Below are 13,727 nucleotides of genomic sequence, written 5' to 3'. Positions count from 1 at the left end.
GGTCAACAGGCAATAGGACAGATTAGTTGGGACTAAAGAATAAATTATTACTTAGATTAAGAAAAGAGTAGCAAACACAATTAAAAATTCAAAGTTAGTGAACTAGCAAAATAATCAGGCTGAAACTTGGATACACTGATGGAAGCATGGTCAACAGCAATCACAAAGTAACACTGGGAAGCTACTAAGCACCTGACAATACAATAGGAATTTCATATATGTTCTCTCAATTAAACCCTTAAAACAGGAAGTGAGAGCACTATCAGCATCATCTCTATTTTTCATGCCAGAACTGATTCCAAATAAATAAATAAATCTTAAAAAAAAAAAAAAGACCTAAGGCACAGAGAAGTGATTTGCCCAAGGCCATATAGCCAGGAAGCAACAGAATTTGGAGACAAATGCAGATCTGACAACAAGGTTTATTTATTTTACTCTTTCTCAAAACAGATTCCATTTTTCAGGGGGAAAATGAAGTAGATAAAGTGTAAAATACCTACCAGGGTTAAATTATAATTTCTCACAATAATTAGAGACACATTATCAAAGAAAGAAAGAAAGAAAGAAAGAAAGAAGCTGCCTTTTTCTCTCCCTCTTCCTCTAAAGTGGCTGGGGAGAGGGAGGGCCAAGAGGTTTCTGGATTTAGGCCAAAAGCAAATAGAGTAAGCAGATAGAAAATGCATCATGAAAAAAAGAAAATACTCATAGAAGCATCTCAAACTATTCTCAAAAGAGTTTAGCATGAGAGGACAAAGTAAAAGTAGAGTTTGAAATGTAATCTAGTCACATGGTTAAAAAAAATCAAAACAGTCTTAAAAGATATTCAGAAAACAGGCTCATCCTCATGCCTCTTCTCCCAGCGAGGGGAATGACTTTTCTCAGTTTCATGTATATATTTCTACATTCTCTTTATGTGCAAATACAATTATTAATATGCTGATTTTCCCCATCCATTTCCTATATACACTATACACACTGAATTGTACCTCATTTTTCTAACAGTATGAGAAAAATGAACATTATCCTTTAGAGAATGGAATGATTTTAAAATATGACCAAAATCTATTCTAACATCACTATGCCAGTACTAAAATTAAACAAAATTAAATTAAATTATAGGTTCCAAAATATAAAACGTCAATTTCTTTTAACCTCAAATCATAATTTAAGCTACCTAAGCATTCAGCTATTAACCATTTAGGAATTACTGAGTATTTTGCAGTCCAAGGTCTTTTCATCTTCCTTGTCTTAAATAACACACAGGTGTAAATAAGGTTTTGCCTTAGTCAGACTTCTTCTTTGAGCCTAGATAGCTACCATTACTACTGTAAGAGGATTCTCCAAATATAATTTTTTTTCAAAAAATTGTGTATATTTAAGATGAACAACATGATGTTTTGATATATATGGTAAAATTATTATTACAGTTAACCAAATTAACATACCCATCTCTTCACATAGTTACCTTTTTTTGTAGTAAGAGCACCTGAAATCTATTCTCTTAGAAATTTCTGTCATATAATATTTACAACTAGAGTCATCATGCTGTACATTAGGTCTCTAGATTTATACTTTTGAATTTAGGGAGTCTTTAATTTCAAGCTTCAATGATAAAAGATACTACTAAATGTAAAGGAACCAGAGAACAGAGAGGTTATATTTTTTGCAGTGAGTCCAATTTTAGAAACTTAAACTATGGAAAAGGCAGAAAATTGTGTAGCCAGAAATTTTATTCTATTCGCATATAACAAATCCTACTACAGGGTACTTTAAAAATAATGTAGTTAAAATACAGTTAAAAAATAACATTGCTAGCTCTAAAAACATTGGTAATTACTGACTTAAATGAAAACAACTGTAGATATCTTTGCTGAGAAAAAAGGCAAAACTGGAAAAGATGAACAGATAAACAACACTGGTATTAATGAATAATGGACAACATAAGTAGTCATAGCTGGTAGTCATGGAGACAGCTTTTAGTCACTACCAATCCAGTTTCCAAGCACGGAAGCCTCTTGTTATTGACTTCATTACTAATGAGTAAGAGCATCTGTCATAACACTGAATAAGCCATAAAATAAAGCTTTCATATTGAAAAGTTCAAAGCAAACTCTCACTTACCTTCCCTGTTAGAACTGAAGGAAATTCAGTATCAAACTTGTTGCTCAAGCCAAACCTTAAAAACAAAGACAGAACAAAATATATTCTATCCAGCATATAAAATTCTTCCCTTGTTTTAAAACTGTTACTAACCTGTACATTTTTTGTCTTTTGATTTATAAATGTGTCCTCAAACAATTTTTATGGAATACTTACAGAACATAAATCCAAATTAATAGTAAATGAAGCTTAACAAGGAGCAAATGTTAAAGTGGGATTCTAACTATACACCTGGTATGGAAATGTCATAACTTTTGGCTAAATGTTTCTGTTTAAAACCCACTTTAATAAATAATCTTTGGAGTTGGATGATAGATAGTATATGGAAATGCATTATGCTATTCTTTCTATGTTTCTGTATGTATGAAAATATTCCTAATAAAAAGTAGCCCTTGCCCCATTAATATAGCCTTTGGAACTATAATTTTTGTGACCAGTTACTATTCAGATACTCAAAGTCTGATCCTTACAAATGGCTTTCATGTATTTGTTCAACCAATTTGGAGAAAAAAGACCTAGTCTTTACAGTTCTTTCTTCCAGCAGGCCAACTGAAATATGTAATAAGTATAAGAAGTCAAAACGAATTTTAAAAGCCTTTGATAACCTACTTATTGATTTTAGCAGGAATAACATAGGTGACATCCTAAATGTTAAATGGTACTGTAACACCATGACTACCATTTTCTGTTAGTCAATGATAGGCTGAAAGTATAAAGGAGGGGCTGGTGCTGTGGCATAGCAGGTAAAGCTGCCACCTGCAGTGCCAGCACTGGACACTGGTTCAAGTCCTGGCTGCTCCACTTCCGATCCAGCTCTCTGCTATGGCCTGGGAAAGCAGTATAAGATGGCCCAAGTCCTTGGGCCCTTGCACCCACGTGGGAGACCCGCAAGAAGCTCCTGGCTCAGGATTGGCACAGCTCCAGTCATTGCAGCCAATTGGGGAGTGAACCAACAGATGGAAGACCTTCTCTCTCTCTCTCTCTCTCTCTCTCTCTCTCTCTCTCTCTCTCCACCTCTCCTGCTCTCTCTGTGTAACTCTTTCAAATAAATGAAATCTTTAAAAAAGAAAGTAAAAAGGAAAAGACACTCATTTTTATTAAAAACTCCATGTCAGGCAAGCAATAATCAGTGACCAGTAACTATGTATTTACCATGGGCTGGATATTGTACTAAGTAAAAAGCCTTCAAAAAAGTATTGTCATTCTCATTTTACAGACAAGAAAGCAGACTCTCCAAAAAATCCAAGTTAATGAATTAAATGATTTTCCCAAAATCATGTATCTAGTGGGTGGGAAAAAATCAAAATTCAAATACTGATCCCCAAGTCCTTTTTGTCTTGTATTAAACTCCTTTAATTTCACTAGTTTCCATCATGCCTAGTAGCATAACAGAATCTAGTAGGTTTTTACTAAAGGTTTGTTGAATAATAAGCTACTGTATTTTTTGGTTCAAATGATTTATAACACTTTAGTCTTAGCGACATTTTAAAAAATGTTAGGAATCCAATTAAAACTGTACAAGAATATCATATTCTTTCATCATTTATGATAATAGTTCAATTTCAAGGACACAAACCAGTTTTAAGCAGAAAGGCTCTCTTCTTAGCCATATATATATAGTGCATACTATACTTTATGTTTAAAATTTATTTTAAAACAAGCACTATTGTTAAAAAAGATTCATTTACTTGAAAGGTAGAGTTACAGAAAGAGAGGGAGAGATGGGGGAGAGGGAGGGAGAGAGAGAGAGAGGGAGGGAGGGAGGGAGGGAGAGAGAGAGAAATCTTCCAACACTGGTTCACTCCCCAAATGGCCACGATGGCTGGGGTTAGGACAGGATGAAGCCAGGAGCAAGGAGCTTCTTTCAGGTCTCCCATGTCAGTTCCAGGGCCCAAGCACTTGAGTCATCCTCTGCTGATTTTCTCAGGGACTTAAGTGGGGAGCTGGATCAGAAGTGGAGCAGCTGGGACTTGAATTGGCGGTGCCCATGTGGAATGCTATCATTACAGGCAGAGGCTTAACCTGCTACGCCACAACACTGGCTCCAAAACAAGTATTGTATTTCTAAATGGCTGTAAAATTTAATTAGCAGTTGTAAAAAGAACTTAAGTACATTGAAAAATCCTTCATTCCTTTCGTTCATGTGTCAGAACACGTAATGAGAAAGTAATATGCAAAAGCACATTCCCTTTCAACCTGTACATAGACACAGGAGTATTGCCAAACTTAAAACAAGATGGGACATTCTTATGCTGCCTGAGAAATTAACACTCTAGCATTAAACATATATTTGCAATTATGTGCTAATTCAACAATCAAAAACATTACCAATATTTAATAGACCAAGGAACATATTTCAGTTAACTCATTATTTAACTAGTTACATAGTGACTTTGGGTTGGGCATTTGGTGCTATCGATAAGATTCTACTTGGGACATGTTGTAGTGCCTGAGTTCCAGTCCTGGATCTGCTCCTTATTCCAGCTTCCTGCTACTGTGCACCCCGGGAGGTTGCAGGAGCTACACATGCGGAAGACCTGGATTGAGTCCTCAGCTCCTGGGCACTGGGGAGTGAACTAGCAGATAGGAGGTCTCACTGTCTCTCAAATAAAATTAATCAGTTAAAAACTAGTGAATTTATCATTAGTAAAAAAGATGTAATTTTAATAATTTGTTTTGACAGGCAGAGTTAGACAGTGGGATAGAGAGATAGAGAGAAAGGTCTTCCTTCTGTTGGTTCACCTCCCAAATGGCTGCCTCGGCTGGCGCACTGCGCCGATATTCCTCCTGGTCTCCCATGCGGGTGCAAGTGCCCAAGCCCTTGGGCCATCCTCTACTGCCCTCCCGGGCTACAGAAGAGAGCTGGACTGGAAGAGGAGCACCTGGACTAGAACCCAGCGCCCATATGGGATGCTGGCGCCGCAGGTGGAGGATTAACCAAGTGAGCCAGGGCGCCAGCCCCCGCAGTTTTCAGTTTTAAAAAGTACATGTGGGCCGCGCCGCGGCTCACTAGGCTAATCCTCCGCCTAGCGGCGCCGGCAAACCAGGTTCTAGTCCCGGTAGGGGCGCCGGATTCTGTCCCGGTTGCCCCTCTTCCAGGCCAGCTCTCTGCTGTGGCCAGGGAGTGCAGTGGAGGGTGGCCCAAGTGCTTGGGCCCTGCACCCCATGGAGACCAGGATAAGTACCTGGCTCCTGCCTTTGGATCAGCACGGTGCGCCGGCCGCGGTGGCCATTGGAGGGTGAACCAATGGCAAAGGAAGACCTTTCTCTCTGTCTCTCTCTCTCTCTGTCCACTTTTTAAAGTAGAGCTCTATTTCCATATCATTTCCGCATTTTAGATATAATGGCAACATGTTCCTTTTTTTTTGGACAGGCAGAGTTAGACAGAGAGAGAGAGAGAGACAGAGAGAAAGGTCTTCCTTTTTCCGTTGGTTCACCCCCCAAGTGGCCACTATGGCCAGCACGTTGCAGCCGGCGCGCTGCGCCGATCCGAAGCCAGGAGCCAGGTGCTTCCTCCTGGTCTCCCATGCGGGTGCAAGGCCCAAGGACCTGGCCATCCTCCACTGCGCTCCCGGGCCACAGCAGAGAGCTGGACTGGAAGAGGAGCAACCGGGACAGAATCCGGCGCCCCAACCGGGACTAGAACCTGGGATGCTGGTGCCGCAGGCGGAGGATTAGCCTAGTGAGCTGCGTCGCCAGCCAAGCAACATGTTCCTAACTCAATCACAGACTGCCTCTATTTTAACTTCTGCCATCTGCTATTTCTTTACTAGATATCAAACAAAGAGTGGACACAGATCAATGTATTCTGTGAAATGTAAAATGTAAAGAATATGCTTATTTAAAAATTTCTCAGCTTTGTTACTTTCTCTTTGCACTTATCACCAAAGAACTTTCCATTATTTTCATCTCACTAATGTCCCCTACTTTCTTAACCTTTGAAAATTTGACTTTTGATGATGCTTTTTGAAAAATAAAGTTTTATTCAGTAAAACTATTCAGAAACAGAAGTTTATCTTTTCTAATTTATTGCCAGATTCAGTGTCCTCTTCACAGAGCTTTTTCCCTTGACTTTGAAGCTGTGATATTTGTTGCTCATTCCCTTCCTAACATGCCCTTTCTTTCACTTTGCCTTAACTCTTTTGGCTTTTCCCAAAATTAAGCTTTTATACATATGCATCTATTTCTTTTTTCTGCATCTATTTTTAAAGGAATTGTAACAGTTCATCTGTATGAGTATTTAATAGCTTTGACAATCACTTTTATACCTCTAGCAACACAGGTTTTCAAGCATAGACTTTCATCTCTAATTGTATATTGAAAATTTCTATTTGGATATCTTGCCACAAAATAACACCTCAAGAGAAACATGTTTAAAAATAAATGTTAACTTTTCTTGGAAACTGGTTGCCCTTTTCCAAATTCTTCATCTTTGTCAATAATATATCACTCTCATTAATCTAGATCTTGATCTCATTTCTGCATCTCCATCTATTTATTTGCACCTTCCTTATTATTTGTTCCACTGTAATCATTCTCATAATGAATCCTTCCTTTCCAATGCCACGTTGGCTCTTCTCTTTGCTTATGTGGTTGCTTCACTTCCCTAGTTTAAGTCCTACACAGCCTTCAAAGCTCAAGTCAAGTTCCAATCCCTGGTGTAATACCTTGAATATTCAAACCCTCATGGATTACCCCCTTCTCTGATCATTCACAGCCACTTCATATCTGCACTATGCAATTCAACAGTTAATAAAATATTGTCTTTTATTCTTTGCTGATCCATATAATATCTTAAAGGAAAATTCTGTTAGCTTTATAAAGCAAGGCCTGTACTTTGTTTTCTCTGTATTCTTCACAGTGATTAAGCTCTCAAGAAATACTTGCTATATTGCAAATATTTACATTTTCTTGTTTAATATAAAAAGAGATTATCTTTTCTAAAATGAGAATTATATTAGAAATGGTAAAGTGTCATTTTACATTTTAAAATATTCCCCTATGACCTACGTACAGTGGTTCCTCAGTATTCATAGGAGACTGGTTCCAGGACTCCCTGCAGATAAAAAAACCCATTGATGCTTAAGTCCTTATATAAAAGGGTATGGTATTTGCATATAACCTACACATATTCTCCTGTATATTTTAAAGCATCTCTAGATTCCTTTTTATACTCAATATCATGTAAATGCCATATAAACAGTTATTATCCTGCACTGTTTGGGGAATGACAAGACAAAAGGTCCATAGATGTTTAGAATAGACCCAAACTTTTATGAATACAGATGAAGAACCCAAGGATATAGAAGGCTGACTGTACAGCCACATCAAAAGGTATGAAGAAAGGCAAATTGGACCCAATACTCTCGTAATTTTAACTAATACACAATAGCAATTCTGTTCTTACCTATCAGAGACTTCTTTCCTTAACCTTCCCCTTTAGAGACTACACACAACACACACACACACACACACACACACAAATAATATTTAACTCAAATCACCTTAGGCCCAGTATTTCAGTTAGTAGCTATCTGGATAATGTCGAAATAGCTAGTTGTTACATAACTATATTGATAATCATTGTATTTAGTGTAGTGGAAAATTTCTAAACAGAATGTGTTAATGATATATCAAGATTTTTTCCCCCAAAATTTAGTGATATTTCATGAAGTTGAAGCCTCCTCTACTAGAGAGTTAAAATATGAAGAATTAAAAAAAAAGAAATAGCTGCTTTTGAATAAACACCTAAGCTCTGTTTTATAAACAAACTGTTAAGAACAGTGGGGGGTGGGCTTTGAAGTGCAGACCCCCATAACAGAATGCTGGTTTGAGTTCCAGCTACTCCACTTCTGATCCAGTTTCCTGATAATTCACCTGGAAGCAGAGGATGATGGCCTGCATATACTGGAGTTCCTGCCACTCGCGTGCAAAACCCAGATGGAGTTCCTGTCTTCAACCTGGCCCAGCCCTGGCTGTAGCAGCTATCTGGGGAGTGAGCCAGAGGGCCACTCTGCTTTTCAAATAAACAAGCATATCTTAAAAAAGAGAACAAATCCACAAAGGTTAGACAAGTTCATTTACTCATTACTGATCAGTGATAGACATTAACCAAGATGTGGGGCTCTCCAGTATTAGATAAACAGGCATTTGGGAATTGCTCACATTGTTATTTTATTGTAGAATCAATTATGTATTGGAAGCTGACCCAGACAGTGGTTCTCAATGATTGTATTTTCTTTGTCAAGTGTCTTCAATACCTATATTTTTAATTTGTGGGAACAATTCTTTGGAGTAAAAGAAACTGAGGCAAAGGATGGGTCCTTTTAGTTGTTCATACCGTTTTCTCCCTCTCTATACCCTTGTTGTTTTACATATTTTTGGAAATGGCTATACATCAGTCTTTCAAAACCTTACACAAATTAAAGCTCATATGCTCAGGTTGCTTAGAAATTAGTGTGGTAAAATTCAGCCAATAAGGAAAATAATTTCTTATACAACTATGAACTTATAGAAAAACAGATTCTGAAGCATATGCACCAAACTTTTTACGATACAAGGAAAAAGAAAGGTCATGCCACAATTCTAGTTAAATCTCATTAATCCTTCATATGGGAATAATCATATCTTGCCATACTATACAATGCCACGTTAGCATAGCTTCAATAGTCTCAAGGCCTAAAATCTTATATAATATTCACCTTATACAGGGAGATTTAAAAAGGTCATGGAAAATGGAATTAAAAGGCAAGTTCATTTTGTTGCAAAAAAATATCAAAATCCATGCATAACTTTTTATAATATGCATTTTCTGTGAACTTTTGAAGACTCCTCATCTAACACAAATTAAGAGTGCATCACTGGGGCTGGTATTGTGGCAGAGTGAGTTAAGCCACCACCTGAATTGCCAGTATCTCCTATGAATGCTGGTTCAAGTCCTGGCTGGGCTGCTCCACTTCCAATCCACCTCCCTGGTAATGCGCCTGGGAAAGCAGTGGAAGAGAGCCCAAGTGATTGGGTCCCTGCTGCCCATCTGAGAGACTCAAACAGAGTTTTAGGTTCCTGGCTTTGGCCTAGTCTAGCCCCCGGCTGTTGGGGCCATTTTAAGAGTTACCAGCAAACAGAAGATATTAGATCTCTCTCTCATATCTCTGTAACTCTGACTTTCAAATAAATAAATAAATGTTTTAAAAAACAGAGTGCATCACTGCAATTTTTCAAAGAGAGCTGATAGGAATGGCACTCCATTCCCTGATTATAGTAGTATCAGTATTTGGAAGCCTCTCTAAATTTTTACAGACATGTACTGTTTGGAAAATTTGGCCACCTTTTTCAATTCATATAAAATTGATAACTTCAGCTTTCTTACATTAATTTTAATGAGAAAATTTTATGAATCTGTGAATATTGGTAATCTGTCATTCCTATTTAATTCAGTTATACTACATGTGTTCCGTCAAGAGTAAATATCTACACATATTAAATATGTGTATTTAATATATATGTGTATAGTATATATATGTATACATGTATATATGTATGTGTATATAATATATATGTATGTATATAAAATTTATGTATATAATATGTACTGTAGTGTGGTAATGTCTATAAATGAGAAAAACCTTGTAAGAAATAATTTTCTATATTCTAATACATTAGATCCAAATATTGATTCTAAAGAATATCAGGAAGAAAAGTGACTGAAACTAAGCTATACCACTCAGATGTAGAATATTTCTGAAACACTTCATATTTCCAAGGGATTTCATTATTTCTGCTTCTACCATCTCAAATCTATGAGAGTTAATTGAGTCATATTATTTGAAACCTGGAAAAAGATCTTCAAATAACTGTTTATGATCATTCTCTCAGAACTGGAATTATAATTGGTGTGGTTAGGTCATTCTCCCTGAGAAATAATAATTAACTGCATGTTGAAGTAATTAGAAAGCTAAAAAGTTAAGATGATAAATGTAGGTAGGAGCACTCTGATACATAGGAGCTAGCTTAATCAAGCTTTCAGAGGTAAGGCTATGCAATAAGCCTCATCACTGGGACTAATAATATTATTGTATCCATATACATCCATGCTCAGAAACAAGAACTCTACAGTGTGATTCAACTAATTAGTACTTATTAAGACCTTTTACAGTTTTCACTATAATGAGCATATTAAATGCCACTAATATGAATCAATATTTATTCAATTCGCTTTATGTCAGGCACTGTACTAGGCATTGCAGATTCAGAGGGAACCAGAAACTGGTCTTGTTATTACGATTTACAATTTAGTGGAGACAGAGAAGCTTTGAAGGAAGGAAGTGGTGACATACAGACAGCTACGGTGAGTGGAAGTATATATTGACATTCCAGCTTGAGCAGAGGCAATGAGGCAAGAAATAGTATTCTCTGAATAGGAAGGTACAATGAAGGAAGGAAAATGGCAGATAAGGTTCATACAAAGGATCCAGTTTTGCATGCCATATTAGAGAGCTTAGAGTGCATCCTCAAAGTGTGAGAGGAAAATCATAGAATAATCTTAAGCAGAAAAGTAGTTCGGTTAGATCTGAATTTTGGTATCTTAATCTAGCAGCAGGCTACAGAAGGAATGTGAATGTGACAAGCACAAAAGCAAAATGATTAGTTGGAGTGGTGAAAGGGGCCTGAATCAATGGAAGTGGTGGTAGGAAAGAGAATATGAAATGTTTAAATAATATAGTATTAACACTGCTGATTGCTCAGCTGTAGGAAGTGTGAATGGAAGAAAAACAAGGATGGGTAATGGAAGAAGCAGAGAAACATTCAATGGAAATAGAGAATAAAAAAAGAGGGATTTTTGTGAAAGTCCGGGGATGTGAGGTGTTAAGTTCTGTTTGAACGTGTTGAATGTAAGGTGACAGTAGTCCATCAAGTGAAGAAGCCCAGGTAAGATCCTGAGCACAGTCTAGTTACATAAATACATATATGAAAGCCATCATTGAAACCCTAAGGGGTTAAAGATGAGGCTATCTAGGAAAAGCAGAGAATAAGAAGAGTAGTGAGGTGGGGACAAAACTCTGGAGATCACTGGCATGTAAGAGGAAACAGAGGAAGAGCAGTCCATGAATGAGACAGTTAACACTAGCCTGAAAAGTACAAGGAGAAACAGAGGGTGAAGTAGTCAAGGAGATAAGAGATTTCTTTGGCTAGTAATTTTTTAAAACTCAGAATTTGAACACTTTAGACAAGACACACACCTTCCATCACCACTTAAGCTGCACTATTTCTGTATGTGATCCCTGGAGGAGAAGTCTCCAAGAAAGAGGGCCTCATCGTGTCAATGCAGCAGAGATGACTAGAAAGGGAATGAAAGCTGTCTGCTGATTTAGCAACAAGAAGGTCATGGTGATTTTAGTGACTGTGGTAACAGAATCCACATCACAAAGGGGGAAAAGGAAAAAGATTTCTTATGATATTTGGAGGAGAAGCAAAGAAGAAGGATTAGAGAGCTAAAAGGATCATGGGTGTTGGAAGGCTTTTGCCTTAATTGCTTTTTTAAAAAATCAGAGACTGAACTTGTTAACAGGGTATGCTAGTAGAGAGGCAAAGAGAGGTAATATTGGAGCAAGATTTGGCAGGAGACTGGAAGAGAAGGTTATGGAAGGATCAAGTAGAGGGGTGAGCTGTGGACAAGAAGAGGTTGGAGGAACAAGGCACAGGAATTCAGATTTAATTAAGATCCAGTGCAGGTTTGTAGCAAGAAAGTGACCTGATTAAACTGTGTTTTAAGAAAATTACTTTGGCACAAGCATGCAGGGTGGATTGGAGCTAGGAGAGGCATCAGACTGTGGCAATATTTCAAGCAGGAGATGATGGCAACCCAAACTTGAATGGTGCCAAGTAGGAACAGAGAAAATGAAAAATCTGATGAGATAGTTCAAAAGGTATGATGACATAATTCTGGGAGAGATCAGCATAGGGCAATTCAAGGGGAAGGAAGAGTCAAAACGACTCAAATATTTTCCACATTATCCTGGAAGATTAGAATGGGGCTATTGGGGTCAGAAATGGGACAAGTGGAAAGCACAGACAATGTGGGAAGGGAAAATTATTGACTTTAAGATATACTGAGTTGGAGATGATGGCTCTTAAATTTTAAACACTGAAAAAGAAACAACATGCTCTATAGAATAGAGGACTAATCAAGGTTGAGTGAAAATAAGAAATATTTCATCCTAAATATTTTATCTGTTTTTCAAATCCCAGACATTGGGCATCAAATTAGCTTTCTAGGTATATTATAAAACTTAATAAGTTTCTAAACTACACACACTGGTTAATGATACAAGTACCAGTTTGCTGCTTTCAGGTTTTGGCTTCAATCAACACCAACATTTGTTACTAGTACTCCTAATTCCTAATCCCATTTTTTTTAAGCTGGGAGGGACATTATACCTAATACAAGAGCCTGGGGATGGCAAGCATCAGTGCTCTGCTTTTCATGAAGAATATAGGTTTATAAAGTACTTTACCATGGTTATGTGGAGAGGAGATGAACCACCAGTAAGTTTTAGGGAACTTAAATACTATTTCCTTGCTCCTTCTCCATTGTTTGAATTTCAGAAAATAATGCAGAAGGAATGAAGTTTTATAATATAAAATTATGAAATGGAAGAAGATAGTTTTTCACTGCTCAGTTATGTTAAATAATCTTCAAGAAAGTAGCCAGAATCATAATTAGTTTGACTAATAAATTTTCTTCCTAGTGAATAAGGAATGGAAGTAAAACAGTGCAGCAAGCTGGCATCTAACCATTGTAAACTATTTGCAAAATTTTTGGACCAACAAAAACTGTCTTAAAATTGACTAATCAAAAAGCAAGCCCAAAAGCCTCCCAGACCTTTCCACAATTTCATAGTCTTTGTTAATACATTCCATGCAAGGACTACCAAAGTATATTACAATCAAAATACTCAACATGTTAAAATTAAAAGTTAACATGATGGAGGAGGTTTGTAACATATGATTTCATTTAATATGAACTCAAGTGAAAGTTAAAGGGGCCAGGTGAGCCAATAATCAAAATTAGAGGCAGCATGTTTTGAAAATGCAGTAAAAGGGAGTATAGTTAAGAGAATGCACATGACAAAACAGTTCAACTTCAAGTATTTACAGTCCAAGCAAATATAAATGAGGAATCACTCTTCAAAGTACAGAGAGTCATCTTTTTTGTCTTTATAACTACTATGTCCTGAAGTTCCTCTCCATTTTATTTTCTCAAATATGATCCAAGATTTAAAAGTTTAAAAAAAGCCACCCTGGTAAGTTTTTAAGAAATCATCCTCAGCTCTCAGAAGACAAATTTCCACAGACACTTAACGTTTGTATACTTAGTATTCAGGAATACAAAAGCCCCTGGAGGTCTCTTAGATTATCTCAGAACTCTATGCTTTAGAAACCGTCTACTTCAAACGTTTCATTTTACAGATGGAGATATCAAGGCCCAGAAATGGGAAGCAATCTGACCAAGGTCATAGCATCAGTAAGAAGCAAAATTGAAATGTGCATCCAAGAGCCTTGACTCT

At 37.1% G+C, this 13,727-nt stretch overlaps 1 protein-coding gene across 3 annotated transcripts in view; it reads right to left on the bottom strand.

Annotated features, from left to right (window-relative positions):
* The window catches only part of CHIC1 (cysteine rich hydrophobic domain 1), an 80,850-nt gene that overhangs the window by 66,237 nt on the left and 886 nt on the right, over positions 1–13,727 (bottom strand). For 2 of the 3 annotated variants that reach the window (XM_008272813.5, XM_070067137.2), the window contains exons 2-3: positions 7,175–7,216; positions 2,122–2,176 (exon numbers count right to left, since the gene is read on the bottom strand). In XM_008272813.5, coding sequence (XP_008271035.1) covers positions 2,122–2,176; positions 7,175–7,216 — 97 coding nt within the window. The remainder of the gene's footprint in view (positions 1–2,121; positions 2,177–7,174; positions 7,217–13,727) is intronic. The other variant, XM_002720115.6, reaches the window with a different exon arrangement.

This window comes from Oryctolagus cuniculus, chromosome X, assembly GCF_051225735.1.
Source record: "Oryctolagus cuniculus isolate XC-2025 breed Fujian yellow rabbit chromosome X, ASM5122573v1, whole genome shotgun sequence".
In the NCBI taxonomy this organism is placed as follows: Eukaryota; Metazoa; Chordata; class Mammalia; order Lagomorpha; family Leporidae; genus Oryctolagus; species Oryctolagus cuniculus.
This window is presented reverse-complemented; position numbering and strand designations above follow the sequence as displayed.